Below are 26,495 nucleotides of genomic sequence, written 5' to 3' on the forward strand. Positions count from 1 at the left end.
TGACAAGCATTCACCGGCCCCAACTATTGTGTCTCGGTAGCAGAATCCCTACCAACTTGGCGCACGCGATACCACGCCGTCTGCGTCTCAGCGGACCAAGTCTTTCACATGCTGCAGTTTCCTGTTACCACGAAGTGGCTGTTCTCTGTCCATGAGAGGGTGAATTTGCTTGCGTGGCAATGAGGGTGAGTGAGATCGTGCATTCGTTGTATTGCTCATCTTGTTCATTGCTAGTCTGGCTCGTACCGTGTGTAACAACCACAGTGTGAAGACAGCGCCGCCTTCGTCACATGCCTAGACCGGAGCCTCCGCCGCCACATCAAAGCTTGGAGCCACCACCCTGCCTATTCACAAAGATGATCAGCCGTCCGACATAGCGGTCACCTGAAAACAGATGTTAGATGAGAATACTTTGGAGATAAGGAAAAGGTGGGCTTACATGTGCTCGTGGAAGAAGTTAAGCAACAGCCCGTACGCCTTCTCATAGTCCTTCTTGACGGACTCATTCTTGAGGTCGCCACGCGCTGCCATGAAACCATGCACCTGCTGGTCAAACCACTCAACGATGTGCGGCACCTTGAGGTTCTTCTCCCACTTCTCCACATCGTCCTTTGGCTCGTCCTTACTGGGCAGCATTGCGATTGGAATGGTGATACCCGAGGCGTCGTTGGCGTCTACCATAGCTGGGTGGCAGGCTGCGGCGGCCTTAAACTGTGTGCCCTGCTGCGATGCGAGGTTCACAATCTTGCCGCCCCAGCAGAAGCCGACAATTCCCCATTCCTTGATTTCGGAGTGCTTCTTCTGGATTTCGCCAATAACCTGAGGTATGCGCTCTAGGGTTTGCGGTGGAGCGGCCTTACTCTTGAAGAACCTTCAAACGGTAACGTCAGCAAAGAGCTGGGCCTGTTGTCGATGAGGACACTGATGACTGGACTCACTGCCCCAACTTCTGACCTTTCTCCTCGCTGTCCGGCGGGTACCAGCTAATGTCCGCCGGCTGACCATCAAAGAAGTCAGGCATGAAAACCTGGTACTGCTTCTCGCTGTCACCATGGGCCAAGATATCACACCCTTGCTCCGTTTGCGGAAAGAACCCGAAAATGTCATAGATCACGAGCAAGGCTTGCTTCGCATCTTTGGGCCCAGTTGTATAGGTGCGCATGTTTGCGATCTGCGTATACTCGCCCTTGGCCTTGTAGCCATCGGACACAACGGGCGGTACCGTGCAGCATGCCTTCGACTGCGTGGAAGTCATGCTTGCTAATGTTCTGATGCGGACGGTTTGGTGGTGGATTATAGGTCGTATAGTCTTTGAGGAGGGCTTCGAGACCGAGATGGACGATGAGATGGTCTTGACAAGGTAAGGCAGAGTGATCGGGAAACGCAGCATTTCACCACCTGCGTACCTACCTAGACCTTATATACCATTGACCATTCCAAAAGTCTGAAGAGCTTCCAGAGCCATGGTGGGGTTTGATTGACGTCGATTGCATCACTGGGGCACCGAGGCTTCGAAGCATCGCGGCAACTGCATGCCGGCCAGCTATTCGTCCTGCCTGGTTGTTGACTGCATGCAGCCTTCAGTTCGTCGTTGCTACTCGTCGACTTTCACTTCGAACAGCTGTGGAATGTCGTTTGAATGCAGCGCGACTTCGGCGACGCCTCGGTTCGGAGAGATTGAAAGGCACGAAGTCGGCGCAACTTCACTGCGATGCCGAGGCGGCGCGTTTCAGACGTAGCAAGTTTGCCCATCGTTGAGCAGTCCACGGAGTGGGAGACACGCACCTTGAGGTCACGAAGAGGCTCCACGTGCGGGATTTGACGCTCAGCAAGCACCGGTAAGCCATGCAGTTACCGGGCAAGGAAGAAGACATGCAAGAGAAGCAGTGTACGAAGCTTGCTTCCTCGCGTGTTTTAGAAGCCATACCAATGGCAGCGCCGCCATGATGCGCCTGGCTGCTATGCTACCGTCATCCCGTAGCCAAAAACGCCCGCTAGTCCCAATGGCTCAGAGTGCACACCGAGCCACGATGATTAGATCACAGATACGAGCACTACACTCTCACCCTCCCCTTCTTCGCTAGGAATGGACTCGGCATGTCGTCTCCCATCATCTCGGCATCCCACTTCGCAGGGCTGGGCAAGAGTTTGAACCTTCGCTGCTGCTGCTGCTGCATCACATCGCCTTCCTGCGCGGCATCTAGGACCAGCTCCGGTTCCGAAGCGTTTAGGAGCGCCTGTGAAAGCTCGACGAGCGTACGGCCTCTGACGCCGGCCTTCCCTGGTGACAGTGGGCCCAGGTTGTTCGCATGAGCTAGCTTTGTGAGGTTCGCCGCCGTTGCTGCCCTGGGTAGACCGTTCGCGGGAGGCGGTGGCGGTGCTTTGCGCGACGGTGTCAGCGCTTTGCTGTCCTTGACTGTTGCTGTGCGCTTGGGCGACGTGGCGGAGACGATCGGGACGTGGGACGTGCGGGATGAGGGTGGACGGTTCTCCTTGTCCGGGGACGGCGCTTTCGAGCGGCTCACGGGAGCGAAGAGGTTGCTGCGCTGACGATTGTGGACCGCTGGCTGCATGTTTGCCGGCATGGTTGCCTGACGGGTGAGACTTGGTCTTGGTTGGCGTGGTGGAGGTGCATTCATCGCCTTGAATGGATCACCGCCGTGGTTGGACAGGCCGCTTGTGGGACGGCTTGGCGAGTTGTTAAGGTTGTCTTCTTCATCGAGCAGATCATCGTCGGCGAAGCTGTTGTCGAAATCGGTGGGGACGGTGGGCCGCATTTTGTGATCAGCAGCCAAGGTGAAGATATTCTTGCGGAGGCCTCCGCCGGCCGAGAGACGGTCATGGACGTTGTGGCGAGGCGAGAGACCAAGCGTCTTGATGCTTGCTGGAGCAATCGGAGATAGATCGGCCATGTGCACGTCCATGGGCGAGGCGGTGGAGGTGATATCGAAGGTGCAGTTGGCGAGCGTCTTGGCTCTGCCGAACGGCTGTCGACTTCGTGCTTTGGGCGGCGGCAACTTGGTGCGCTGAGCCAGGGGCGAAACGTCGTCAGCTTCGATGTCGATGATTGAGAGCGAGGAGATGTCGGTGTCCAGCGTTGTCTCCCGCTCTTGGCCCACAGACGAACCATCCGAGTCCACGCCCGTGGTAGCCGTTGTGGCGAAGCTGGATTGCGACTTGCCAGGCGGCGGCGTACTGGACCGCACATGACTGGCAACTTCGCCCGTCTGACCGAGACCATGGTTCTGCGGCAGCGAGGCTTGATGCAGCTTCAGCTTCTCGTCCACCTGCTGTTCCACTGCCACCTCGAATTGCAGCAGGAGCTGTGCCTTCTGCCGCTCCAGCTCTGCCTTCTGAACCTTCTCCGCCTCTGCAACCCGCTGGTCAATAGCTAAAGTGGCCTTCGCATGCCACTCCATCTCCACCTTCTTGCCAACTTCTCGTAGGCTCGCCACCTCTGCCTGCAAGCTCTGGATCTGACTCAATGCCGCGTTAAGCTTGCTCAGGGCACCATCTTTCTCCGCCTTCACCTTCTCTAGTTCCGCCTCATAACTCTCCAACTTCGATGCGTCTGCCAATCTCATTCTCGCCTGTTTTATCTGCGCTACCTGCAACAAACCTGCCGTGTCAGGCCTCTGTCGCGGGTCGACTTTTAGACACCAACAGATGACCTCCCACAGCTCCCTCGAATACATGTCCGGCAACGGCTTGATGCGTCCAGCCTTGATCTTCATGACCAGTTCGACATGGGAGCGGGCGTCAAATGGAACGGTGCGAGCGGCGAGCTCGTAAATGATGCACCCAAGCGACCAGACGTCCGAAGCAGTGGAATATCGCTCGGCTGCGCAAATCTCTGGCGACATGTAGAACGGTGTGCCAACGTAAGTCGAGGCGAAGTCGTGCGAGGCGATGATCTTGGAGAGCCCGAAGTCGCCAAGCTTGACGGCATTGTTGGTTGAGAGGAAGACTGTGCGAGCGTAAGCAGAGCACCCCGATTGACGGTTGCGGTCGACGTCGACTTACCATTTTCAGGCTTCAGGTCGCGATGCAATATAACCCTCCGACCGACCTTGCTTTGTAACCCTTTGGTGTTGTTCACTTTCGGCTCCCCATCCTCACTCGGTCCTGGAGCATCCTCGCCATTATGACAACGATACAACGCTCCAACCAACTGCGCCATAACACCCCAGACAAACTCTTCCTCCGCCCACACATTCTTCTCCTTCAGCCTTCGAATGTACCCTCCCAGGTCGCCATTGCCGCAATACTCCATATACAGGTGAATGTCATGGCTGGCCTTGATGTGCTCCCGATGGAAGTAACGCACGATATGCGGGTGGTTGAACGTCTTGAGAATGTCGAGCTCGGCCGCGAGTTGGATTTTTTCTCGATCAGACATGCGAGAGTACGAAATCTCTTTCCGGCATAGGATGTCCTTGGTAGAGATGCGGCGGACTTTGCGGATGATGCCAAAAGATCCCTGACCTGAAATGAAGGTGAGTGTGTGATGATATATGAGGCAACGGTAGTGAGATGGCTTACCGATCTTCTCTAGCACCTCATACTTCTGATCTTCTGATTCTTCGGCCATATTTGATATTCTGGCCTGCGACGCTTGCGCAACGCAAGTGATGCTTGTGTGTCTTACCTTACTCTGATGACTATTGTCGACTGGTCTTTGGTTTCGTCTCCGGTATGCACTACAGAGTGATTGTAAGGTATGCTTGACTGTCTGTCGTTACGTTTCGTTACGTCGTCGCTTAATCCGCGAAACCAAGCCTTGTTAAAGCTGTCGCGATGACAATGCCATGTGTGGTGTGTGTACCGAAAGTGACAGACTAGTATATCCTGCAGTCCTCAGGTGCTGGGCATTATGCGAGTGTGCAGTAGGAAATGCTGGGATCAAGCAACCCATGGACTGCACCTAGCAAGATTAGAGGCAGTGGCGCTCGATGTTTGCATCTGGACACAACGAGCAACCGTTGCCACGGCACGGCACAGCGTCTTGGCGCTTAAGCTTGCGGGAAGTGGCGCTCGCTTAAGACACGAGCACGAGGGTGGCGTCATCTACGCTGAAGGGTTCGAATGTTCAATTGTTTCCACTGACACCTCCGTTAACCGTTGGAAGAACAGCGTCTCATCGAGTGGCGTTGCTGGTGGGATTCTGTCGTAACCTTCCCGACATCAACGAGACTGGTAAATTACCCATCGGTCACGCATGAGCTCATCAGCTCACACTACCCTTGGGAGTCTGGCAACACTTCTCAGCGCCGTTAACACCAGTAAAGGACTTGCTGCCGTGTGAGGCACATCGTAGACAGACTCTCTCGTGCGGAGGACCATTGGTTCATGCTCGCCGCACGACCCTCACGTCTCAGCATGGCCGACACCGTCTTGGGCAAGCATCAGTTGGAGCGAGCGCTTTACGAAGAGAAGAAGGCCGTGTCGTCGGGACGTCTGAAGGAAGAGAACCCACTCGACACCAGTGCAGACTTTCGCCGCTTCTGTGAGGCGTGCCGAAGAGGAGACCTGCGGGTATGCCAAGAACAAATCAGCAAAGGCATCAACATCAACTCGCGCGATGAGTTCGATTATACCCCACTAATTCTGGTATGTCTATGCAAGTGTACAGAGATTGTTAGCGGGACTGATACTGAAGCGGTAGGCAGGCTTCTCTCTGCGGCCACTATGAGGTCGCGCAGATGCTCCTTGAGCAAGGTGGTGAGCTTGATGTGTTTCTCATCACCCTGAATGCAGACTGTGTGGCTAACGGTAACACTAGCGCTCTGCGAGCGAGATACCTTCCAAGGCGAGCGATGCTTATACAATGCCCTGAATGACCGGATAAGGAACTTGCTGCTTTCCTACGACTACTCTAAGGCGACCGATGCTCTTCAACCGCTGGCAGCGCATATCACTTCCCTACTCACGAGAGATTCGCCGAAGACAGCAGACATTGCGGTGCATACTGGCGAGGCAACCTTAGATTTGCACAAGTTTGTTCTGTCAGCACGCAGCCCATTCTTCGCCCACAAGCTAGCTGCAGCACCGGAAACGACAAGCTGGAGGTTAGCCAGTAATGTCCACCCACGGTCATTCGAGACCTGCATACGATACTTGTACCTCGGTGATGTTGGCGCCGACCTTGGTGACGGTGAGGAGGAGCAGGGTGTTCTGAAAGGCATTGAGAAGATGAGCCGGCAGCTAGAGATCCCGGAGCTGTTCGAGAACATACTACATCCGGGTGATAGACGACAAGCACGGCAGCGGCGGACGGAAGAGCTAGAGAAAGGCCGAGATCAGATGGCAAGGTGGTTCCAAAGGAATGTACTTAAGCACAAGGTCGAAGTAGCGCGGGAGAAGGCGAACGACGTGAAGTGGGACCGAGACAACAGCATCTTCGCCGATGTGCTCTTGCGAGCGGACGAAGAAGACGATGAAGCCGAAGAGGATGTCAGTGCGGTGCAGCCACTAGAGCCGGCAGAAAGAGTTCGGCGGACTGACGGCCCTCTCAATGGCATCCCAATCGGTCCATCCTCACAACAAGCGGCTCGATCACCTTCACGGAGACGGAACCCGAAAAGATCGGTACTTTACCCTTGCCACCGCGCCATGCTGCTCCGATCAGAAGTCTTCGCCACCATGTTCGCTTCTCCTTTTCGAGAGGGCCAGGAGGGCAAACACCTCCATATTGTACCTGTCGACTGCGCACCGGACGTACTGGAGGTGATACTCACCTTTCTATACACCGAAAAGGCAGACTTCAGCCTCGGCCTGGCGCTAGACGTGCTTCAAGCGGCCGACATGCTTTTCATCGAGAAGTTGAAACAGCGCGCCGCCTTGCTCATCTCAACACTCGGCAATGGCTCGGCTTCGGTCGTGGAGTCGGAGAACCCACGCGGCGAGACTGACCTCGAAGATCTAATCAATATCTACGACGTTATTCGCGCTTCCTGGGACACGCGCGTACATCGGCTCGAGGAGTTTGGCGCTCGATACATTGCATACCGCCTCGAACGGTATATCGACGAGCCGCAGTTCAAAGAGCTGGTGCAGGAGTCTGCATCCCGAATCAAAGCACGTCAAGAAACGGACACTGTCGAGCTGATTGATGACATTCGGTACTATCTCTCGGACCGATTCCGTCTGCGCTTCGAAGATACCGGGCTGGACGAAATGATGGATGAGTCTAACGACGGCGCTGTCTCTGCCACGACCGAGAACGGCAAGGATTCAGGTGCGAAAGCTGGACATGATGATGAAGGCTACAGCGGCTCGCCACCAGAGGCGGTGGGCGATGGTCTTGCGCCAGACCTTGAGCACCTGGAGACGCAGGGTGTGGTACGGACGTTGGACGGCGAAATTGCTGGGGATGAGTTTGCGCAGGATGCGATAAATTACCAGATCTTGTTGGGAAAGATTGAGCGGCTGATGGAGAATCTCGGGTTGGACGGATAAAGTAGACCTTACAATACCAAGGTGTCTATCGTTAAGAGAGCTCTCGCATTTGCACTTCGAGGCTGTCAAGTACGGCATCCATGAATTCGCTTTCGCCCTTCACTCCGAGCATGCCAGGCCACCACGTTGCTACAAGGTTCAATGACCCGCCTTTAGTGCTGGCAACATTGAGATTGAAAGGTGGGCCCGTGCCGTCAGCAGATTGCGAGAATACCATGTCATCTACTGTCCACGACGCTGCGTCGGGCTGTTGTGCTCCGCTTAGATATGCTTTACGCATATCTGCACTTGAACCATCATTACCGCCGTCGAAAGCGCCGACATTGCTAATCCCAAAGGAGAGGTCGGAAGGCTTGGAGGCGCGTTCGACGACCCAGTCTCGGATGTTGCTCAAGTACTTCAACAGCGCCACAGGCTGGTCAGCAAGCGTGCTCGAAGCCTCGCTCAGGCGTGCGGTGAGGTGCTGCGCTTGTGTCCACTCCTCCTGAGTTATAGTACGGGAAGAAGAGACGGCAATGGTATCGTTGACTGCTGAGACGATGTTGCCCATGCGATTCTGAGCTTGAGGCACACACCTTCGAAGATCGAGTGCGGTCTCAACTGCGAACCGTGAGTATTGTTGCCCTCGTAAGCGCAGTGCTGCGCAAAGTGCACGACATGTCAGCACGGTGAGGAGGCCCGTGAGCCGGACCTTGCGCTTGCGGCAGGCTGCAAGAGCTTCGCCGACCACGACCCCACAGATCTGTCGCACACATAGAGTAGTACGTAACAGTTGTGGCAGGCTCGGCCGTCCAGGTCTTTGCGGAGAGCCCGTCCATATATTGCCGGTCCCTGCAGAAGAGGCGCCGAGCGCCTGTGCTACAGTCCGCGGCAAGATGCTGCTACTGACCGCTTTCAAGAAGAACAACCACGAAATGCTCAGAGAGGCTGCACGTTCGAGTGGCGGCGGAACGTTCAGGGCGGGGATAGGGTCCCAAAGAGGCTTTGCATCGAGTCCCTGGTCACCAGTATGGCGAAGCGCCTTGAGGAAGCTTGTGTGGAACATGATCGCCGACGCGCCATCCGCGAGGGCATGCGAGCAAGCGAAAGCCACGCCAAAACGCTTAACGGAGCTCGGAGACACCGTGCTAAAAGGTTGGATGTAGAGACGCCACGGTTGACGAACAACACCGTTTTCGTAAAGCGAGTCGTTGTGGATTGCTTCAAGAAAGCCACAGAAATCATCCCCTCCGTGATCTCGGCTTTCAGTAGATTGTAGCATACGTACGTGGTCCTTCAGATCCATCCGCTGTGGATTGGCGAACTGTGGTGCCTCCATCTCGAAGTCGACGATGGCAGCTGCAAGCATATGGTGCTCAGCGCAGCATCGTGCCAGGGCTTGCATCACCATGTCATGTCGGAGCGGGTCTGTATCAGTCGAGGTGCATGTGTAGACGGCGTACGTTACGATGCAGCCGTACAGGCCGAGAACATCCCGACTGATGCATCGGCGCTCGTTTAGTCCTTGACCCGGCGTTAGTGCCCATTTGCTATCTCTGGCAATATGATTATACCAGCTGGTCGCAGGAGCTGCATCCTACCAACTACTAGTTGTTAATTCTTTGGGCAGTCGTGTGGTTTGAAGTCTCGGAAAGGCTGCATGAAAGAAGAAATCGGCTTGTTGCCTGGTGAAAAGGGGCGTTCAGGTAAGCGACCCATATCAGACAACCTCACCGTCCTAAGCGCGTGCACCACCGCATGTTCTGGGTTGCATTGTCTAGACTCAACGCTGTTACGCGGATAATAAGCCACAAGACCTATCTATGCTCTGCGCATGGTCGAAGGTTGTCGTCAATCTTAAAATATAGTGGAAGTAGGCTTCAGCAGCTTAGTCATGCTAATATCGGCACTGACGCTTCCCAATGCGGGCTAGGATAGGCTTTGTGCCGCGAGCCGCAAATCTGCTCACGACTAAACCACTTTCACGACCAAAACGTGCTCAGACGGCGTCAGCGCTCCACCTCCGCCAGCTGCGTGCTGGTGTGCGTCTTAGAATGAAACATTTTGTTCCTAGACGCCGTCGAGCATGTTTGCTCCGTTATAGATTTCCCATGTGCGGAGCCCTGCCTGAACACGTTGCTACTTGAACCACGCAGGCATTGATTGCGACTAACTGCGTCCACAAAGTCCGCTTGAAGGGCCAGCCACGGGTCAAACGTCACAAGCAGCGCCTCTTACCCTCTTGAAAATTGCTCGTTCGAGGATTGTTCAAAGCTATAATCTTGCCGCGGTATTAGTGCTGGACCCATCCATTACAAGCATTGAGGCCGGAAGTCGTTCGCCTTCATCCAAAGCCTACACTCTACGACCACAAGGATGGACATGGGAGGGAGCTCTGACAGTGGGAGCAGCAGCGGCAGCATGTCGATGTCCATGGTCTTCACCAATGACCACAGCACGCCCCTGTTCTCTTCCGCATGGACACCAACGACAACTGGTGCTTATGCTGGAACCTGCATCTTCCTCATCGTGCTTGCTGTCATTAGCCGGCTGCTGCTCGCCTACCGACACGTTCTCGAGCAGAAGTGGCATGATCGTGCTGTCAACCGGCGCTATGTCCTCGTTGCCGGTCAAACCGAGGCGGATCGCGAGAGGCAGGCAATCGGAAAGGGTGGCGAGAAGGTCGACCAGGCGGTTCTGACTGCAAACGGGCTGGACGAGCGTGTAAAGGTTGTCCGTTCGGCGCGGAGAGGACTCGAGGTTACGCCGTGGAGATACAGCACCGACTTACCTCGAGCTTGCATTTTCACTGTCCAGGCTGGTGTAGGCTACTTGCTGTGAGTCCGCCTCGTATATCCTAAACTCGTTGTCAGTGCTAACTCTGCCAATGCAGCATGCTGGCGGTTATGACGCTCAACGTTGGCTACTTTCTTTCCGTCCTCGCTGGCTTGTTCGTGGGCGAGCTTGCTGTCGGTAGATATGCTCAGCTTGAGGACGGCCATCACTGAGATGTCGAGCGACATGCAAGCGCTTTATGCATTACAGCGAATGATACAATCCTACAACGTTTCGCCTCGCAGCCTCAAGGCAACGAAAACGTCTCAAGCCCGATGTGGCGGTATGCTTACATTCCAGGCGTCTTCACCCAATCTCAGCACAGATACGCGTGATGTCGCTTGTTGTTGTTCTGCATCCACTTGTTACCGTGATTATGTTACTGTCATAAGTATCGTGAGCGAGCGAACAAGCGACCTTCGTCCGGCAAGAATGCCGACGTCGAACATGAAGCCTAATGCCTCCTTCGCGCTGCTTGCGCTGTTGAGCTCATGCTATGCCAACCCGCAGTCAAAGCTATAGTGCCGGTAGGTAGAAAGCCAGATGACCGATGGTCTGATCTGCTCCCCTAACACTCGAGCCGTGCCGCCACTGAATACTAGATAGTGGACATTGTGCGGTACGCGCTCACGCTCGAACATCTCGAGGACAAGTAAGTGGCCGGTTCACAAAGGCTCGAAGGCACCGCAGATAGCAAGCATTGCTGACGCCTCCGCAGGTTCTACCGTGAAGGCTTCGCAAACTTCACTGTGGATCAGTTCTTGACGGCTGGCTTCGATTCTACCTTCTGCGAAACCTTCAAGCCACAAGCGCTCACGAGACGGCTCACTTACAGTTTATCACCGCTGCACTTCACTCAATGGGCCAAACACCAACCATGGAGTGCGCATACGCTTTCGGCATCACAAGCGTGGACGAGTTCGTTGCAACGGCGGGTATCTTTGAAGGCATTGGTCAAGCTGCCTATGCTGGCGCTGCCACTCAGATTGCTCACAAACAGATCTTGGCCGCTGGTCTCAGCATTGCAACTGTGGAAGCGAGACCCAATGCTTACTTGCGCGCCTCTCTGGCACAAAGTCCGTTTTCGCAAAAGATGGATGACGAGCTCACGCCTGATGCGCGTTGAACGCCAGAGTTACGCCACGGTGTAGCTAACAGCTCGCTGAAGGAGGTGTATACGTGGGCACGTAGCTTCATCGTGTCGTGTCCGGTTGGCAACCAACGTGCCCGGTGAAAGCGTTCCCAGGTAACACAATCGCGACAACAGGCACGATCATTTCAGGCCAGGTTCTTAGTGTGCACACCGAGGGCTTCGTCCTCAAGGCAGCGGACGCAAATGCGCATCTGTACGCGGCATTCATGACTGCGACCGGAGCGGACTGGTAAAACAGATACATTCTAGAATGATTGGGATTCATGCTAACCTCGTCTTTTCCGGTATAGGCACCGATGCCACCGAGTGCGGACGGCATAAACCTCCAGATCACGGTTCCAACGAACGTGAATGGCCAATCGTACTTACTGATGTCGAATTGCAACACTACCGTTAACGACAACTGCGTAACCGCTGATCCTACCTATATTGAGATAAGCATATTAACCCACAACGAAACAGAAATTGAGCCATTGAACCTTTGAAGATCACAAACCTAGAGACAAACACTGCGCTCACCGGCTGAACTTTGCGATGTTTGAAAGCTGTGCTTCAACTCCTCGAGATGTGCGATAGCATCCGAGCTAGTAATTGATACAACCACTAGAAACATCAACCAGACAGAGATCGTTCCCTGGGCTGTCAATGCTAGCCTTCTCCATGGTAATGAAGCAAAGGCCTCGATGCTCGGACTTTCTACGATTGGTAGAGGTAGTCCTCTTCCGGTGCGAATGCAGCCAGGGTGGTGAATGACGATTCCTATAGGGCACCCAACAAGCGCAGAACTCGGGGTAGGTCCATGGCGTGTGGGAGATAAAGTGGACAAATCGGTCCTTCCAAACATCGCCAGCCTTTCGTCTAAAAAGCTCCGATCTGATGGTATGCAAGGAAAGAGCTCAAGCACTGGTAGACGATTGGCATGGCTGGAAGGATATCTCATGTCTGATTGACTTCGCCACCGTGGAGCATTGAAGATCAGCGGTCGAAACGCAATAGAAACATGGCATAGCGTGATGTAAGAGTTGAAATTCCGCCTCGACGGCCTTGTCGAGTCGCAGTTCTTTGTATGCAGCCCCTTCCGAGAACGCAAGAGGCGTTACGGACCGACAGAATGACAGCGGCGTATGGCTGCAGCGGGACGAGAGTTGCGTGCTGTGGGATGTCTTTGAAACATTGTAGCACTTGATCGCTCCCCGCTCCCCGTCGCTACGGATCGTTGCATTGATTGCGCAGTAGTCCCTCTCGGTAGCACACTGTGCCGCGCCTGATGACTTTGCGACACATCGCATGGAGGACGCGGTGAACGTACCGTCCGCGCAGAAAGCGGCAGTATGGCCGACTACGACTCGCTCTGAGTTATGGCAGACGTATCCCTGTTGTGCTCAACCGCTGAATTCGGCCTTGGGATCCGGTGGGTATGCTGTTAGCTGATGATGAAGACAGAGCAGATTCTCCCAGTGTCTCGGGCGGAGGAGCGGCAGCACTGCTTCCATCCCACGTTCCGGGTCCCAAAGGCTCGGGTTCCGTGCTACTGTGCTAGCAAGCGAAGATCATCGATCTGCGACCCACCATCTGCACAGCATCCCCCTTCACGCAATCCACGCGCATATTGCGAGAAGTGGCACGAGCCGCTGCGTGCTGGATTCCCATCACCGTCGATAAGGTATGGAGATGATTGATGCTCGGCTGAGGGGCATCACCTAGCCAGGGGGTTTGAAGATTTGACGTGCAGCAGCTTCGGATGCTGTGGTTGTTCAGGGATTAGTGGCGACTGGATCTCAATAGATAGGGTTAGCGACTACAGCGGGTCGCTTGTCTATTCTTCTTCAGGTCAAGCCGAGCACGGGGAGACGCGCAAGCGTGGCGGACACTTACCTCACTCCTTCCCCGCTTCGGTGGACCGCCCAGTCTGGACGCTGCATCTCGAAGAAAATGCTCTGACCTAGCCATTGGTTCGTGGTTGATTTCAGCCAAGCGCTGCTCGGAGCCGTTCGGGAAGTGCAGCTTGGCCGATGGCGTTCTTCCCGCACATCAGACGAGCCATTGTGTGACCAAGATAGAAGCGTAGCGACGCACATGGCTGGCACGGATGCGTCAATAATCACAGCGACCTGTCCACTTCGAAGAATCGAGCAGCAAGAGCGATCTTTCGTTGAGTCGCAGATGCGGCAAACATGAGACCTGTCTTTGCCATGTGCTACGGCACTGAGGAGCGTGCGTCCGTGTGTTTTCGCCGATGCCAATGCGCCGGTCTTACTACCTGCAGCTTCTGAAGCTACTTAGCGACCTCAGTACATACAGTAGCTGTGGTGGTACCCAGCTGTCCGGTGCACGCGGGACGTGGCTTGCGCTTTGGCCGCAATGGCAGCACGAGTCGACAGCCACCCTGGTCAATTCCACTTTGTTCAGTGCTCTGCAGCTTGCTCTTTCACACAGGCAAGACTTTCGTCACAAAATACGACAAGTCGGAAACGCAAGGCTGTCGCCAGCTGCTTTTTCAACCTATCATTGCGGGCAGCTGCACCCCTGACTCCTTGTATCGAAAACAGCTTGTTGAAGGTTCTACTAGGCGAACTTACAAACCTTGGGTCCCTCTACCGGAAGTTTATTATATCGAAGAGCAACCGCACACGCCGCTCTTCGGGGTTGAGGGTGCTTCAAAGCTGATTTACATCACTTCGTCCTGTCCTTCATACACGGTGTCCATTACGACCTCGCCATCCTCAACTGCAGCCTGCCTCTAACCCGTTGGAAGGTGTTCGCACTGCTAAAACAATGGTTTACTCATTGGCATACCGCCGGCCTTCCTACGTCACGCCATCTCGAGACTCGTTGAGCGGCGATGAGAAGCAGAAGTCAATCAACGACTCAATCAAGTCCTGCAGCTCATGTATGAGCGGTGGCATACCGGAAGCTCTGTCCTTCGATCGCATCGTTTCCAGTGGCGTTTGTCCTGTAAGTCTTTTTTGAGCGCTTCGCCAGTTTCGGACACTGACCCAAACACAAGCCATGTACTGTTCGCGATTTCATGAATTACCTGAAATACATTGAGCACTCCGCCGAGAATCTGCAATTCTTCTTGTGGTATCGTGACTATTGCGCCCGCTGGGAGAAGCTTCCTGAAAGCCAGAAAGTGCTTTCTTCGGTTTGGAGTGTCCAGCAAGCTGAGTCAGATGCTTCTGGTAACGCAACCAGACAAAAGCGGCTCGAGCCTCACATTGCCGCCGTCCTCAAGGACACCGAGTTTGCCGATGGTTCATTGAGGCCGCCTTCTGATAAAGCCGACCCTTTCGGCACACCGGAGAAGTCATCCGTCGATGAAAAGCGGGATGGGGTGTCCGAGTACGGCTCGTCCACTGGCGACGAGAAGACGTGGGCGAGCAGCAATGACCACAAGTCCACAGCGAGCCAAGCCTTCGATGATGCTGGCATGAAGTGGAAGCCTTGTATGTCGAGAGTAATGCGCTTGATCCACGCATGTACTGACACTCTGCAGTCACTACTCAGCCATACCGTTCCGAGGTCGACCGCATCATCAGCATATATATCGCCGAGGACAGCCCGAGGGAACTCAACCTCTCAGACACCGAACGCAAGTCCGTCCTGCATGCTCTCCAACACACGACCCATCCATCCGCCTTCCACATTGCGATTACCAGCGTCGAGTACACTCTTCGAAGGCAAGGTCATCCAAACTTCATCCGCTGGACTATCTGCAACGGTAATCGGCCACGCGTGGTTTTCGCCCGGGGTCTTGGCGTGGCTGGCATCATGGCTGGCCTTGTTGCAGATCTTCTGATAACACTCAGCCGTGCTTCTCGTCCGTGGCGAGTGCTACCTTTCCTCGCCTGGTTTATCGGCATTGCCACTCTAATAGCAGCGTGGAAGGGCATGTGCGTCGTCCTACACGGCCTGCATCATCGCCACCTTCGACCGTGGGAGCTGTTCTCCGATGACCCGGAGGAAGTCACCAACGAGAAGTACATGTCCATGGAGTCCCTTACGAGCGAGTCGACGAATTCGTATGAAGACGAGCCGTGGATTGCTCGTTATGGAAAGCGCAATATTATCCGCAAAGTCTTCGACCGCGAGATCTGGATCCGGGAACCCGCGCTAAGACAGATACAGGACACGATCTTCCTGCAGGCAATCGTTGGAGGGTTTGTCCTTTCTTGCATATTTGTCGGCATCTTCTGCGCTGTACCACGAGGCAAATTTTATTGACAACAACGGGAACGCGCGGAAAGCTGGTCATGATATATGTCTAATGATGCGAATGTTCACGCAACGGAGTCAGCGCAAACAGGCATATGAGATCGTCTGGTGACGAGGCGCTCGTGGCAAGGGTTTGACTAGCGGCCGCTGGAGCATATGATATGGGCATGGAGGACGACAGCTCCCGACGCGGGTCTGTTATGTACGACTTATTGCTCTGTAGTCAACAAACAATACATTCACTACGTTGCTAGCCATTTCAGCCCTCGGATGACCATAATTAGTCATGGAAGGCTACTGCCCAGTGATGAAACAGCTCGCTCGCTGGGCTGTGCGAAGGATTGCGCGGGTGGAGGGCCCACCTACAAGGGGCCCGCGTAGTCAGCTTCGAGGCCTTCCCAATGCACTGCCATGCAGGTACACAGTCTGCATCGTACACTCCAGCACTCGTACAGTCACCGCTGTTTCAGGTGGCTGTCGCCCTTCAGGAATGGGTAATGCTACCATGAACTCAGAGGTGAGGCTGAAGTGGTTTCGCATTTCTCACAGGGCGAGCAAAGTTCGCCCATCGCGGGAGCTCGTTGGGAGTTTGTAACATAATAGCATCAACCAAATTTTTCTTTATCATCACCCTCAGCCCTTTCACCCACCATGGCAGCTGCAAACGGAGATATGGCGACAGAGTCTCTCTTCTCTTCGTCTCTTATCTCTCCGGCAGTTGTTCAAGCGCTACCGGAGGGCTATACAATTCGGCCGCTGCAACGAGGCGACTATGACCTAGGATTTCTAGACGTGCTGAGAGTATTGACACATGTTGGCGACATTCCCAAGCAAGAGTTTGAACAGCGCTGGGAGGAGATGAAGGGAGGTGCGGGTGGATATCACGTGCTTGTCATCCTTGATGGTCAGCACAAGATTGTTGGCACCGGAGCGCTCATTGTGGAGCGAAAGTTGTACGTTTCACCCAGGGACGGCATAATGAGAGCGAGCAATGTCTGACTTCGACTGTATAGCATCCATCATCTTGGCTTGGTTGGTCATATCGAAGACATTGCTGTAGCGAAGGACCAGCAGGGCAAGAAGCTTGGCCTTCGCATCATTCAGGCATTGGACTTCGTAGCCGAGAATACAGGCTGCTACAAAACGATCTTGGACTGCTCGGAGGCTAATGAAGGTTTCTATGTGAAGTGTGGTTTTAAACGAGCAGGTTTGGAGATGGCACACTACTACGGGCAAATATGATCGACGCTTCTCGCTTAACGCGAGGTAGGACTGACTGACATGGACTAATGCCCTGAAACCGGGCTATGGCATCTGAGCGTATGAAAGCTGTCGGGCATTGAAGCGCTCTAAGGATAGGAGCAGTGGAAAGCACGCTTAGGCACTTTCAGAAAGGCACGAGATGGTCAGCTAAAGTCATGTTGATGACTAGATAGACCATGTGGCATTGCACAATAGTACTATATCACATTGAATGGATGTGCAGCAACCCATGGCCATCCCGTGCTTGCCAAGTCTCTCAACCTCAGTTCTCTGAATTTGCCCATGTGGTCCGTCATCATCGCAAGACTTTCGAGTTGCACGGCAGTCACTTTGTCTAGACTACCCAATGTCGGAAACACAAGGAGAGATGTTCTGCGGTAGATCATCAATGCCGGCTTAGCTTCTGAAATCATGTTGGAACAGCATACGCCACCTACAGGACTCGAAGGGCATTGATGCTCTAGCCTCGATCATGATCAACGAAGACGTGTGTTCGGTCAAGGAAGCCCGCCGGAGCGCGACAGCATGTCTGAATTTCAGTCTACAGACCGGACCAGCACTCCCTCAGATATACAAATACCAGATGAATTGTGGCTGACTGTACTCGAGAGTCAATGTACGTTTCCGCCAGACGTCTTCCACGATGTTATGCTCAACCTTATCAAGAACCCAAATGTAACCTCCACCTACCTGTTTCGGGCGGACATTCTCTACGACTCTGGCGAGTGCGATGACGATGTTCCAAGCACACCAGGCGTCGCGGGCCTGCTGCGCCAGGTGAAGGCGGAGTACCAACCTATCAATGTCGCCGTGCCCGGCTACAGATTATCCAGGACGGTGGTAAGGCAGCTAATACCACGAAACCCGCGACTGGACAGGCTGCTTGTGCAGACCTGCCACTTCTTCCAGCGCTTCGACGAAGGTCGAGAGGACAGTCTGGTCATATATATACCGCACGTAAAGCAAGCGGGTGAAGTACCCTTCTACCACCCAACAGTATCAAGGCTAGCATTTCTGCACAGCTGGCACGTTCCATCCACTACAGACGACCGATGCGCTTCCGGTAACGTGTCCGTCGCCTACTCCTTGTTTCCCGAAGTAGGCTTGACAGACAAGCTCCAGCGCACAGCCCTACGTCTGCTACAAACAGTCCACAAGCACGGCAAAGGCCAGCTGGCAGGCTACGAGAAGCGCGTGCATCTGGACCGCATCATTCTGCAAAAGCGGTATCAAGACACCTACTCGAAGCTTAAGACAAGATATGGAAGGCGTCTGGCGGAGCAATGGGTCGAAGTCACCGATCCTGGAAAGCATGTCTTTGAAGACCTTGGTATTGCTGCCTTTTTGATCGAGCTTTGGCGCGACATGTTCCACCTGCCCCAGCCGATGCACCGCATTCACTGCCAGCCTCAAAGCACGCCGAGCGATAAGCCGCCCTTTCCCGGCTTTGTCGACATCGGCTGTGGGAATGGCGTGCTCGTACATGTCCTTCTCTCCGAGGGCTATCGCGGATATGGCTTCGATGCAAGGCAGCGGAAGACATGGTCCATCTTCCCTCCATCTACCCAAAGTGAGCTTCAGCAAAGAGTGCTCGTACCTGACGTCCTCCGCTCCAAGGTCAGTACTGAAGAAAGCGAAGCGTATCACGACGGCTTTTTTGCAGAAGGGACATTCATAATCTCCAACCACGCAGACGAACTCACAGCCTGGACACCGCTGCTTGCTTACCTCAACAACTCCGCCTTCATTGCGATCCCATGCTGCAGTCACGACCTGTCTGGCGCCCGCTTTCGCGCTCCCATGAGCACGAAAGGGAGCAAGACGGCACTACGAAGGCTGTCGCAGGAGCAGCTGGAACCGCCGGCGGCCGCTGACTGCTTACATGGTGTTCGGAAGGTGCAGGCGGCGGAGTCCGGTTCACTCAAGCGTGGTGACGCCGATAAGAAGATGCCATCCGCGTATTCGAGCCTCTGCTCGTACGTGAGCAGCTTAGCCCACGACGTAGGATTCATGCCGGAGACCGATGTGCTACGAATCCCTAGTACGCGGAACAACTGCATCGTGGGTCGCCGGCGCAGCAACGAGGAGCCAGAGACGGCAGAAAACCGGCAGGAGAAAGTTCGTGATATAATTGAGCGCGAGATGTGCAGAAGTGCAGCCGTAATTGGTGCAGAGTGGGTGGAGCGGGTCCAAAGGCTGACGAAAAGGCCTTGCAGCGGACATTGAGAGCAGCCCGTTGATTAACGGGATTGCTGCGAGTGCTTGGCTGCTTTGATGCAAACTGTTACGCTAGGTTATATTATGCTGCAACGAAGCCTCTGCGGCTAACTTCCTGAGTCAGGCCATGCATGCTTAGAAGTTAATCCTCTAGCGTGCACCATGCTCTCGTACCATCGTAGGTGGCTCATGTGCTCATAGTTATGATTGCATAAGTCGTCTGACCGTCACCTCAATGGTGTTTCACTCGGAGCCAGAAGCACGAAGCCTCTCGCGAGCCTTCTGTCGCCACAACTCCTCATCGGTGAGATGTCCAGCAGTCATACGTTGCCCAGGCTGCTAGTCTGAGTAGTGACCATCGCGACGGCTCCCGTATGTACAATCCCCCGCATAGTGGGCGTCCCGTCTATCATCTTGGCGCCTACGAGCGTTGTCAGCTTTACGCGCCACTGAGCTCTTAGGCATAAGAGCACCGCATGGTAAAATTGCCAGCCAAGCCGTAAGGCAAACGTTGAGGCTTACCTTGACGGCGGCGGCATGCCGTCCGCACCAAATCGCGTGTTAAATGGCTTGCGCGGATCGCCTGTTGGAGGCGGCGGACTTCGAATGCCGCCCGAGAGGTCGTAGCCGGGTGGAACGTACCGTTCTCTAGCTTCATAGGCGTTAGCACCGAGCGCACCGACAGTAGCTCCTATCGCTATTGGAATTGGTCCTTCTGCAAACTCGCTGGCAAACAACCCGCCTGCGATTGCGCCGAACGCGCCATAACCAAGACCTCGCTGTGAAGTGTCGAAGGCCTCACGCAGTCCAGACTTACCACGACCACCTTGAGATTTCGATCGTATGGGCTCATCTTCTGCACGATGGCGTGCACTCCGTGCTCGGCGAGACGCGTGGTCACGGGAATTGTAGCTATCGAAAGAAGGTGAGTAATTGCGTTTCGAACGACCGTGGGGATTTGGAGACAGGGAGTAGGGTCGACCAGTGTCATCATACCCTAAATATCGATCGTCGTCATGATGGTCATATTGTGAACTGTTGTAATCGTCCTCGTAACGTGCGGTGGTGTGGTTGGCATGACCACTGTAAGCTGCACCCGCGCTGGCAGTAGCAGAAGTGGCTCCATCCTGTGCATACGGGTTCTGATAGTACGTCTGTGGCGCGACAGGATGTCCGAGACGGTTGGTCTCGTTCGGCTTTACCGAGCCGTTATTCGACTGCGGTGGAGGCGAAAGCACACTGCTGCGAGTAGACGAAGCTGGATGACCATAGATATCGGCGTAAGGTACGTAGCCGTTTGCTACGCTGGTCGTGCCGTTGGCCGCAGGCTGCGAATAGTGCGCCTGCAGAGAAGCAAGATTGCTCTGCGGATAAGGCGTTGCCTGCGTACCTGCCGTACCAAAGTATGCACCTGCTGTAGCGGCACCTAGCGGTGCAGCAAGACGATCCGGTGTAGGCTGCTGAGATTGCGCAGTGCCGTTCGTGCGTCGGTCTTTCTGCCGGTCATAGCGCGATGGCCTACCATATTCATCTTCGTGGCCATACCGTTGGTCGTCATCGTAAGTGCGCCCTGGCCGGTAGCTCCCGTGGTTTCGGCGACGATGCCTATCATCTCCGCTGTAGTAGTCATCATCCGGCCCATCATACGAATCTCGTTGATTGTCTCGCTGACGGCGACGGCGGGGGCCGTCAGATCGGTAGCCTTCATCACGAGTGTCTATACGGGACGGTCTACGGCTCGTGTCACCCATGCTATGGCGTCGGCTACGTTCTTCGTCGCCACCGCCACTCCCAGACGAGGCGGGCTTGCCTTCGGCCTTCTTGGCCTTTGCTTCGGCCTCTTCTTTTGCTTTGTAGTAACCGCCGGGCACCTTTTCGAACCAGGTGTCAGGAATCTTGTCGGCGCCCCACATGATGCTACGGAGGATTAGCTTCTCCATAGCGCGAGCTTTGTTTATGGCTAGATTGTGTTCCGCGGAGTGAGGGTTGTCAAGGAGTGAGGTCGGGTGACTTCAGAGTTGGATGAGTGAAGTGAAGTGAGGTAGAGTAGCGTTAATAAAGTATACTCGGACGTCGTGTGCTTGCTTATTGTACCAACGTCTTGAGAAGGAATTCATGGATCAGCCCTGCCATCCCCGTCGCAGCTGCTCTTTTCCAGACTTGTCCGCTTTGTTGCCAATTGTGTGTGGTAGCTCAGGGTTGGGCGCAAGAATGTTGGTTGCTTGGGGCGCTCGATCTGTTTATACTGCTTCGGTCACAGGACTCAAACTCACGAGTTATGTCTCACAAAGTCGAAGCCGTTCTGTGAGGTGACAAAGTCCATAGGGTATAGAGCAGATGGTTTCTCAGGGAAGCAAGTAAGAACAAATAAGCCTACTTGATATCGGTATGTGCGGTCCAGCGAGTGCGCGTTTGCAAGGGTTACACAAGCAGCGTGATATCACCAAGCGCCGCGATCTTCGAAGCGCACAAGAATCGTGTGTTGCGCTTACTCGCTCTTGGGCAGTCAATCACACTAGAGCAGTCATGCGCTCTGCCATTGTGCTTCCTCAGCAGCAAGAAGTGAAAGAAATGACGAGGCACTGCATCGCGCTTACGCATGGCCATTGACTTCGACTGGCTCGCTGCAGGTCCGCCGTTGCGCCGCCTCCCGCAAGCTTCTTTCGCCGATGTGCTTGCCCAATCTTACAAGGTCCAGGTGTACGTTTGTTGCGTTATGCTGGCCGAGAAGCAGCACGATCGACACACGCTTGGAGCCTCTCGACCTGGGTGCTGCATTTAGACATTACTACTTGGACTACGACCATGCAAGGACAGACAGCCCATCTTGGCCCTGTTCGTTGTGGACAAACCTTGTCCCTCGAAGATTGACCCCTAGTCATGTACTGTAACTCCGTTGGCGTTGCCGCGCCATGTTATGCTCCATCCCCAAGCGCAGAACCCATGTCCAGGAGAAGCAGCTCACCAAGGCACAATTACTGATGAGCGGTAAGATCTGCTCCTCCAACGAGCCTGATGTAACCACCCAGCAAGGTTTGCGAAGGCACCAAATTTACCTCCCAACAACTTCACATAAAGCTCTCCACTTATCTCCATCCTCCACCATCCACCCTCTGCACCTCATCACCCCGTCAACGACCTCGATAACTTTGCTGAAAGCGCTCGCTGCACCTTTGATCTGCACAAAGCGCGCGATGCTCAAGCCGGCTTTTCGACCATGCTCCAGCACCGCAAACATCTCAACGCGGAAGCTGACAGCCTTGATGTCGAGCGTATTCTGCTTATCCACACGGGCGGTAATGGTATTCGTCTCTCGGCTATACTGTAAATCCCGGATACCATGACGTTGCCACTCGCGGAAGAGGATAACCAGCTCTTGGCGTGCGCGTCCACGCGGGATCGAGAAGCAAAGAATCTTGGCGGCCGGCTTGAGGTTGAAAAAGCGGCTGAACCATGAGCGCTCTGCTTCGGCAGAGTCTGGCGGACCGTCATTGCTCGATGGCGCTGGTGAGGAAGCGGAGAAGAGTGAGTCGAGTGAGCGCTGAGTATGCGTCTGTGTTCGAAACGTGGCGTTTCCTCCTACCAACAGTCAGCGTATGGCTCGTCAGCACCATAAGAGCTCGATCGAATACTGACCGCTCATCAAGGTAGTGTCGTCGATGTCCTCTTTCTGCCTGTCGACCATCTTCCGACCCAGCCATTTGCCGAACCCAACTTTACCAGCGCCAAAGCGCTTCTTTCGCAGCGGGAACTCACTGGATAGATCCGAGGACGGTGGCTCAGTGGGCAAACCCTTCTCTTTCCGAAGCACATTACCTGGTCGGCCACCGAGACGGCCGTTTGTTGTTGGTGCTGATGTTTCTGAAGTGGACGGACTCGCCGAGATATCCGGTTTTGCCACCAATCTCAACCAAGCTGACCGTTTCTTGCGCACAAGCTGTGGCGTGGGAGGCAGTGTACTGTCTTCGTCAATGACAGTCAAGTTGCCGACGTGCTCTGATGTGCGCTTGCGCGTGAGACGCTCTTGCGACCTGTGAACGTTCAATCTATGCTGGGTCTCGTCACTGGCTTCGCTGCCGCTGCTACGGTTGCGCACGTTGAGAGGTGCCACAACGCCAGGCGAGGACGGTGGCACGGCGCGGATCGTCCGGCCTCCAGGCTTGTGCACGTTATGTACAGGTGCTGTTACGGAACGATGCCAGTTGGCGCCATCTCGGCTGCTGCGCTGATTGTCGCTCTCTTCAGAGATCACAGGTAGGAAGCCGCCTAAGTGATCGGGCGTCCGGGCATCTGGTGCGGTGAACATGCGCTTCTCTGCCAATGGCGGAGTTTGTTGCCGTCCGCTTGGCATGATATTATCGAGCATGCGCATGACCTCGTCGAACTTGGCTATATTACCGTCTTCATTAGACGGCTTGTACGCTGCAAGCTTCTCCCGCGTCTCCTCTAACGTCTTCGTTAGGTACGTATTGGGGGTGTCCTTTGGGACATCAGGGAGCGGGCGAGTAGCTGGTCTTGTTGGTGGAGGTTGCGAAGATGAGCAGTAAGCTGATATGGACGAGGGAGGCGTATCCAACGGAGACTGCTTCTCTGTCGCCGTAGTGTTGACGCTCAGATTCGAGCCGACGGAGCTGCGATAGAAGGCTTCCTCGCACGCCTTCTCGAGCTCAGCGCTGTGTTTCCTTATCTCACTGCGCATGTGCTTATTCGTCGACTCTGGCCGCCTCACCTTGATCTTCGGCAGGTCAATTGGCACTGCACGCTCCTTGCGTGAGCGCACTGCATGAGCAGCCTGCACGGTTGGACTTGTTGCCGCTCCAGGCTGCCCGGCCTCAAGCGCACGAAGCGTCTTCATGTCACCATTGTTGCCAAGCAGACGCGGTGTTGCCGGTGTAGCTTTGGTCGAGGGGAGGGACGTAAGAGCGCTTGTGGTAGAGGTGCGGCGAAGATGGCTGAAGCTGACACCACGCTTATAGTTGTCTGAAGGCCTAATAGCGATGATCGGCGGACTGCTAGGCCACGGGGAGCTTGTAATGGAGTTACGAGAGTTCGAAGACCGTTGAACAGAGGCTCTGCTGCGTTGCGAACGAGGGAGGCTAGAGCTGGACTCTTTCGACGCTCGCCGTGTACCATTCTTCAGCATCTCTACGCGAAGGCCGTTCGGATGGCGCAGGCTACGCTGCATGCTTGCCTTCCTCGTGCTGGCGCTTCCGTGACGATGGAGGGTCACGTTGATATACTCACCCCCGCTGTTGACGAACGGAGTTCTCGACGCACGATAAGGATCGTAGCTGCTGACGGACGGTGGCGGTTCCACGAAGCTATGAGTCCGTCTGAGATGCTCGTCGTTCAAGATTGAGTATTGCGATTGGGTGCGCTGAGCGGCAGGTAACGGCGGTGCATCTGCTGCTCTTGGTGGTTGGCTATGATGATAGTCGCTCGTGGAGTACTCCATATTATCCCCATAGCCGGCAAAGTTCTCGTACTGTTCCTCTTTATGCTTTACAAGCGCTGCATAGAAAAGCTTCTCTTGGTTGTGGTCGTTGTTCAGTAGTTTCCGTATCAGACTTTGCTCTGTCTCGCTGTGCCATAGCGTGCGCATGTTGCGCAGTATCTCCCGGTCGATGTCCTGAATGCGCTCTATCTTCCAGTGATCAATAGATGTCATAGGACCAATCGCTGCTTCTTTAGTTGCAACATCGCCAGTATAGCCGAAAGTCTGGTCATGCTTATGGAGAAGTGCATGCTCCCATATTCCGTCCATAGTGATACGAAGGTGAGGGTTCGGATGGAAGATCTTCTTGATCAGGTCCTTTGCCTCCAAGGTCAGATCGGGCGGCATCCAATACTTCGCTCGCGCAATGTCACGGAAAAGAACGCGAATGTCTCCATCAGGCGAGTAGTTGTAAGGTGTAGTGCCAGTCAGCATCACATAAAGAATGACACCGCAGCTCCAAACATCCGCTTGCATGCCATCGTAGGGTTTGCTGCTTACAACCTCAGGTGCAGCATAGTGAGGGCTGCCGCAAGGGGTGCTTAGAAGCCTGCCCTTTGGCTGCAAGGCTGCCATACCGAAGTCGATGAGCTTGACTGTCATGTCTTGCTGATTCAACAAGATGTTCTCCGGCTTTAGATCGCGATGGCATATCAAGAGTCGGTGGCAGTAAAGTAAGGCGGACACGATCTGCCGGAAGATGTATATCGTCTCGTCTTCCGGCAAGCCTTTCCGCAGATCGACGTAATGGAAGAGCTCGCCACCGTCAACATACTCCATTATAAGATAGAGCTCATTCCGGTTCTCCCACACATCGTACAGCCGCACAATGTTGGGATGTTCCAGCAGCTTCATGACAGCGATCTCCCGTTCCAGGCCATGCGGGATCGGCCTGTGACCGGTCGAGGTAGCGGAGGCGGTTCCTTTGGTGCTCTCAATAAGGTTGGCCAGGCTCTGGGCACGGGTGCTTTCGGCGGTAGAACGCGTGATGATCTTGACCGCGCCATACTGATCCTTGAAGCGGTGCCGCACCACTCTGACCCTCGAGCAGCCGCCTTTGCCGATCGTTTTGCCAAGTTGCCAGTGACCGATGTACGTCTTGCGCCTCCGACCCGATGCGTTTGTCGAGGTTGTGGAGATGGCGGAGTTTCGCTTTGAGTCGTGGTCATGCTCACTCGCGATCTGCGAGACCCGCTTCTGCTCTGGCGAGGACGGCAGACTCGTGCGGACCGTAAGTGAGCCATTCGCCTCCAAAGATTCATTGTGTGGCAGGTGTTGTGCGGGCGACGATGATGGCGCGGCTCTACCCATCTTTGTTGGCTCCTTCGAGTGCGGTGGCGCGGTGTTGGCCCCAGTGCGTATTTCACTCAAGGGCTGCCTTCTCCCACTGGGGCGGTGGTGCCGGTGACGCTCGGCCATCGCAACCGACTGGCCAAATATAGCATGTGCGTAAGGCGTACAAGCGAACGGCTTGCTGATGTTTGTTGGGATGCTTTGTAACGCACGTAGTGCGGTATATCGCTTCACTAACCAAGCCTTACAACAACGCGTCCAAGGCTCTTCGGACGTAGCCTTACTCGTCCGGTAAATAGACAGTTGCGTATGAACGTCGGCGGACGCACTCTGACGTTTCGACAGCGGACCAAGATTCGAACGAGTGACGAAAGAAATATCTTACAGTTGGCGATCCAACGAGGTCAGTCACGTTGTCCACCTACTTGACGCTTTTGGTTCGCCTCCGGGTAACTGCAGAGGTGGTTGACGGCGGCAGTGGCAACGTGCTTTCCGCGCTTGGCTCCGTGTTTGTTGTGAATGCGAACACGGAAGGAGCGACTGGGAGGCTCAACAGCACTTCACTGCAGGTGTTCTTGTTCAATCACA

The 26,495-nt window shown here is 54.7% G+C and overlaps 12 protein-coding genes across 12 annotated transcripts; 6 read left to right on the forward strand and 6 right to left on the reverse strand.

The window, feature by feature from the left end:
- Window positions 1-435: 435 nt before the first annotated feature.
- Window positions 436-1,255, reverse strand: BAUCODRAFT_73600 (uncharacterized protein; the record flags this gene model as incomplete). The annotated part of the gene is made up of 2 exons (XM_007679999.1): window positions 436-871; window positions 939-1,255. 2 exons carry the CDS (start codon window positions 1,253-1,255, stop codon window positions 436-438), a joined length of 753 nt encoding a protein of 250 aa, XP_007678189.1.
- A 2,017-nt stretch (window positions 1,256-3,272) lies between these two features.
- Window positions 3,273-4,591, reverse strand: BAUCODRAFT_74142 (uncharacterized protein; the record flags this gene model as incomplete). Its single annotated transcript, XM_007680041.1, has 2 exons — window positions 3,273-3,967; window positions 4,024-4,591. Coding segments are annotated over 2 exons (1,263 nt in total), but the record flags the coding sequence as incomplete, so codon positions are not given.
- Window positions 4,592-5,379: 788 nt separating this feature from the next.
- On the forward strand, window positions 5,380-7,458 carry BAUCODRAFT_73681 (uncharacterized protein; the record flags this gene model as incomplete). Its single annotated transcript, XM_007680007.1, has 3 exons — window positions 5,380-5,610; window positions 5,670-5,721; window positions 5,783-7,458. 3 exons carry the CDS (start codon window positions 5,380-5,382, stop codon window positions 7,456-7,458), a joined length of 1,959 nt encoding a protein of 652 aa, XP_007678197.1.
- A 31-nt stretch (window positions 7,459-7,489) lies between these two features.
- On the reverse strand, window positions 7,490-8,986 carry BAUCODRAFT_73471 (uncharacterized protein; the record flags this gene model as incomplete). The annotated part of the gene is made up of 2 exons (XM_007679987.1): window positions 7,490-7,695; window positions 7,735-8,986. Coding segments are annotated over 2 exons (1,458 nt in total), but the record flags the coding sequence as incomplete, so codon positions are not given.
- An 833-nt stretch (window positions 8,987-9,819) lies between these two features.
- On the forward strand, window positions 9,820-10,445 carry BAUCODRAFT_73194 (uncharacterized protein; the record flags this gene model as incomplete). Its single annotated transcript, XM_007679965.1, has 2 exons — window positions 9,820-10,274; window positions 10,331-10,445. 2 exons carry the CDS (start codon window positions 9,820-9,822, stop codon window positions 10,443-10,445), a joined length of 570 nt encoding a protein of 189 aa, XP_007678155.1.
- Window positions 10,446-10,768: 323 nt separating this feature from the next.
- On the forward strand, window positions 10,769-11,910 carry BAUCODRAFT_140978 (uncharacterized protein; the record flags this gene model as incomplete). The annotated part of the gene is made up of 6 exons (XM_007680250.1): window positions 10,769-10,799; window positions 10,879-10,924; window positions 10,991-11,029; window positions 11,083-11,389; window positions 11,464-11,654; window positions 11,733-11,910. The coding sequence occupies 6 exons, from the start codon at window positions 10,769-10,771 to the stop codon at window positions 11,908-11,910; spliced, it is 792 nt and encodes a 263-aa protein (XP_007678440.1).
- An 11-nt stretch (window positions 11,911-11,921) lies between these two features.
- On the reverse strand, window positions 11,922-12,365 carry BAUCODRAFT_124294 (uncharacterized protein; the record flags this gene model as incomplete). The annotated part of the gene is made up of 1 exon (XM_007680251.1): window positions 11,922-12,365. The coding sequence occupies one exon, from the start codon at window positions 12,363-12,365 to the stop codon at window positions 11,922-11,924; it is 444 nt and encodes a 147-aa protein (XP_007678441.1).
- Window positions 12,366-14,078: 1,713 nt separating this feature from the next.
- On the forward strand, window positions 14,079-15,744 carry BAUCODRAFT_556835 (uncharacterized protein). Its single transcript, XM_007680252.1, has 3 exons — window positions 14,079-14,380; window positions 14,433-14,871; window positions 14,922-15,744. Exons 1-3 carry the CDS (start codon window positions 14,201-14,203, stop codon window positions 15,647-15,649), a joined length of 1,347 nt encoding a protein of 448 aa, XP_007678442.1. The 5' UTR covers window positions 14,079-14,200; the 3' UTR covers window positions 15,650-15,744.
- A 320-nt stretch (window positions 15,745-16,064) lies between these two features.
- Window positions 16,065-17,165, forward strand: BAUCODRAFT_35923 (uncharacterized protein). The gene is made up of 2 exons (XM_007679883.1): window positions 16,065-16,593; window positions 16,654-17,165. The coding sequence occupies exons 1-2, from the start codon at window positions 16,292-16,294 to the stop codon at window positions 16,880-16,882; spliced, it is 531 nt and encodes a 176-aa protein (XP_007678073.1). The 5' UTR covers window positions 16,065-16,291; the 3' UTR covers window positions 16,883-17,165.
- A 15-nt stretch (window positions 17,166-17,180) lies between these two features.
- Window positions 17,181-19,440, forward strand: BAUCODRAFT_35925 (uncharacterized protein). Its single transcript, XM_007679884.1, has one exon. The coding sequence runs from the start codon at window positions 17,429-17,431 to the stop codon at window positions 19,127-19,129; it is 1,701 nt and encodes a 566-aa protein (XP_007678074.1). The 5' UTR covers window positions 17,181-17,428; the 3' UTR covers window positions 19,130-19,440.
- On the reverse strand, window positions 19,385-21,284 carry BAUCODRAFT_556850 (uncharacterized protein). The gene has a single exon (XM_007680253.1). The coding sequence runs from the start codon at window positions 21,058-21,060 to the stop codon at window positions 19,639-19,641; it is 1,422 nt and encodes a 473-aa protein (XP_007678443.1). The 5' UTR covers window positions 21,061-21,284; the 3' UTR covers window positions 19,385-19,638.
- An 803-nt stretch (window positions 21,285-22,087) lies between these two features.
- Window positions 22,088-26,469, reverse strand: BAUCODRAFT_558349 (uncharacterized protein). The gene is made up of 2 exons (XM_007680254.1): window positions 22,757-26,469; window positions 22,088-22,699 (listed from the first exon to the last, which is right to left on the reverse strand). The coding sequence occupies exons 1-2, from the start codon at window positions 26,031-26,033 to the stop codon at window positions 22,173-22,175; spliced, it is 3,804 nt and encodes a 1,267-aa protein (XP_007678444.1). The 5' UTR covers window positions 26,034-26,469; the 3' UTR covers window positions 22,088-22,172.
- Window positions 26,470-26,495: the final 26 nt, after the last annotated feature.

The sequence above is a fragment of the Baudoinia panamericana genome, assembly GCF_000338955.1.
Source record: "Baudoinia panamericana UAMH 10762 unplaced genomic scaffold BAUCOscaffold_9, whole genome shotgun sequence".
Taxonomy (NCBI): domain Eukaryota; kingdom Fungi; phylum Ascomycota; class Dothideomycetes; order Mycosphaerellales; family Teratosphaeriaceae; genus Baudoinia; species Baudoinia panamericana.

What these genes read in the sequence shown, in the direction of transcription:
- BAUCODRAFT_556835 (XM_007680252.1), top strand. Translation starts at nt 14,201, where the DNA reads ATGGTTTACTCATTGGCATACCGCCGGCCTTCCTACGTCACGCCATCT. An exon ending in TTTCCAGTGGCGTTTGTCCT is followed by an intron (nt 14,381 to 14,432) that starts GTAAGTCTTTTT and finishes CCCAAACACAAG; the next exon opens with CCATGTACTGTTCGCGATTT. An exon ending in TGGCATGAAGTGGAAGCCTT is followed by an intron (nt 14,872 to 14,921) that starts GTATGTCGAGAG and finishes GACACTCTGCAG; the next exon opens with TCACTACTCAGCCATACCGT.
- BAUCODRAFT_35923 (XM_007679883.1), top strand. Translation starts at nt 16,292, where the DNA reads ATGGCAGCTGCAAACGGAGATATGGCGACAGAGTCTCTCTTCTCTTCG. An exon ending in CTCATTGTGGAGCGAAAGTT is followed by an intron (nt 16,594 to 16,653) that starts GTACGTTTCACC and finishes TCGACTGTATAG; the next exon opens with CATCCATCATCTTGGCTTGG.
- BAUCODRAFT_35925 (XM_007679884.1), top strand. Translation starts at nt 17,429, where the DNA reads ATGTCTGAATTTCAGTCTACAGACCGGACCAGCACTCCCTCAGATATA.
- BAUCODRAFT_556850 (XM_007680253.1), bottom strand. Translation starts at nt 21,060, where the DNA reads ATGGAGAAGCTAATCCTCCGTAGCATCATGTGGGGCGCCGACAAGATT.
- BAUCODRAFT_558349 (XM_007680254.1), bottom strand. Translation starts at nt 26,033, where the DNA reads ATGGCCGAGCGTCACCGGCACCACCGCCCCAGTGGGAGAAGGCAGCCC. An exon ending in CGACACTACCTTGATGAGCG is followed by an intron (nt 22,700 to 22,756) that starts GTCAGTATTCGA and finishes GACTGTTGGTAG; the next exon opens with GAGGAAACGCCACGTTTCGA.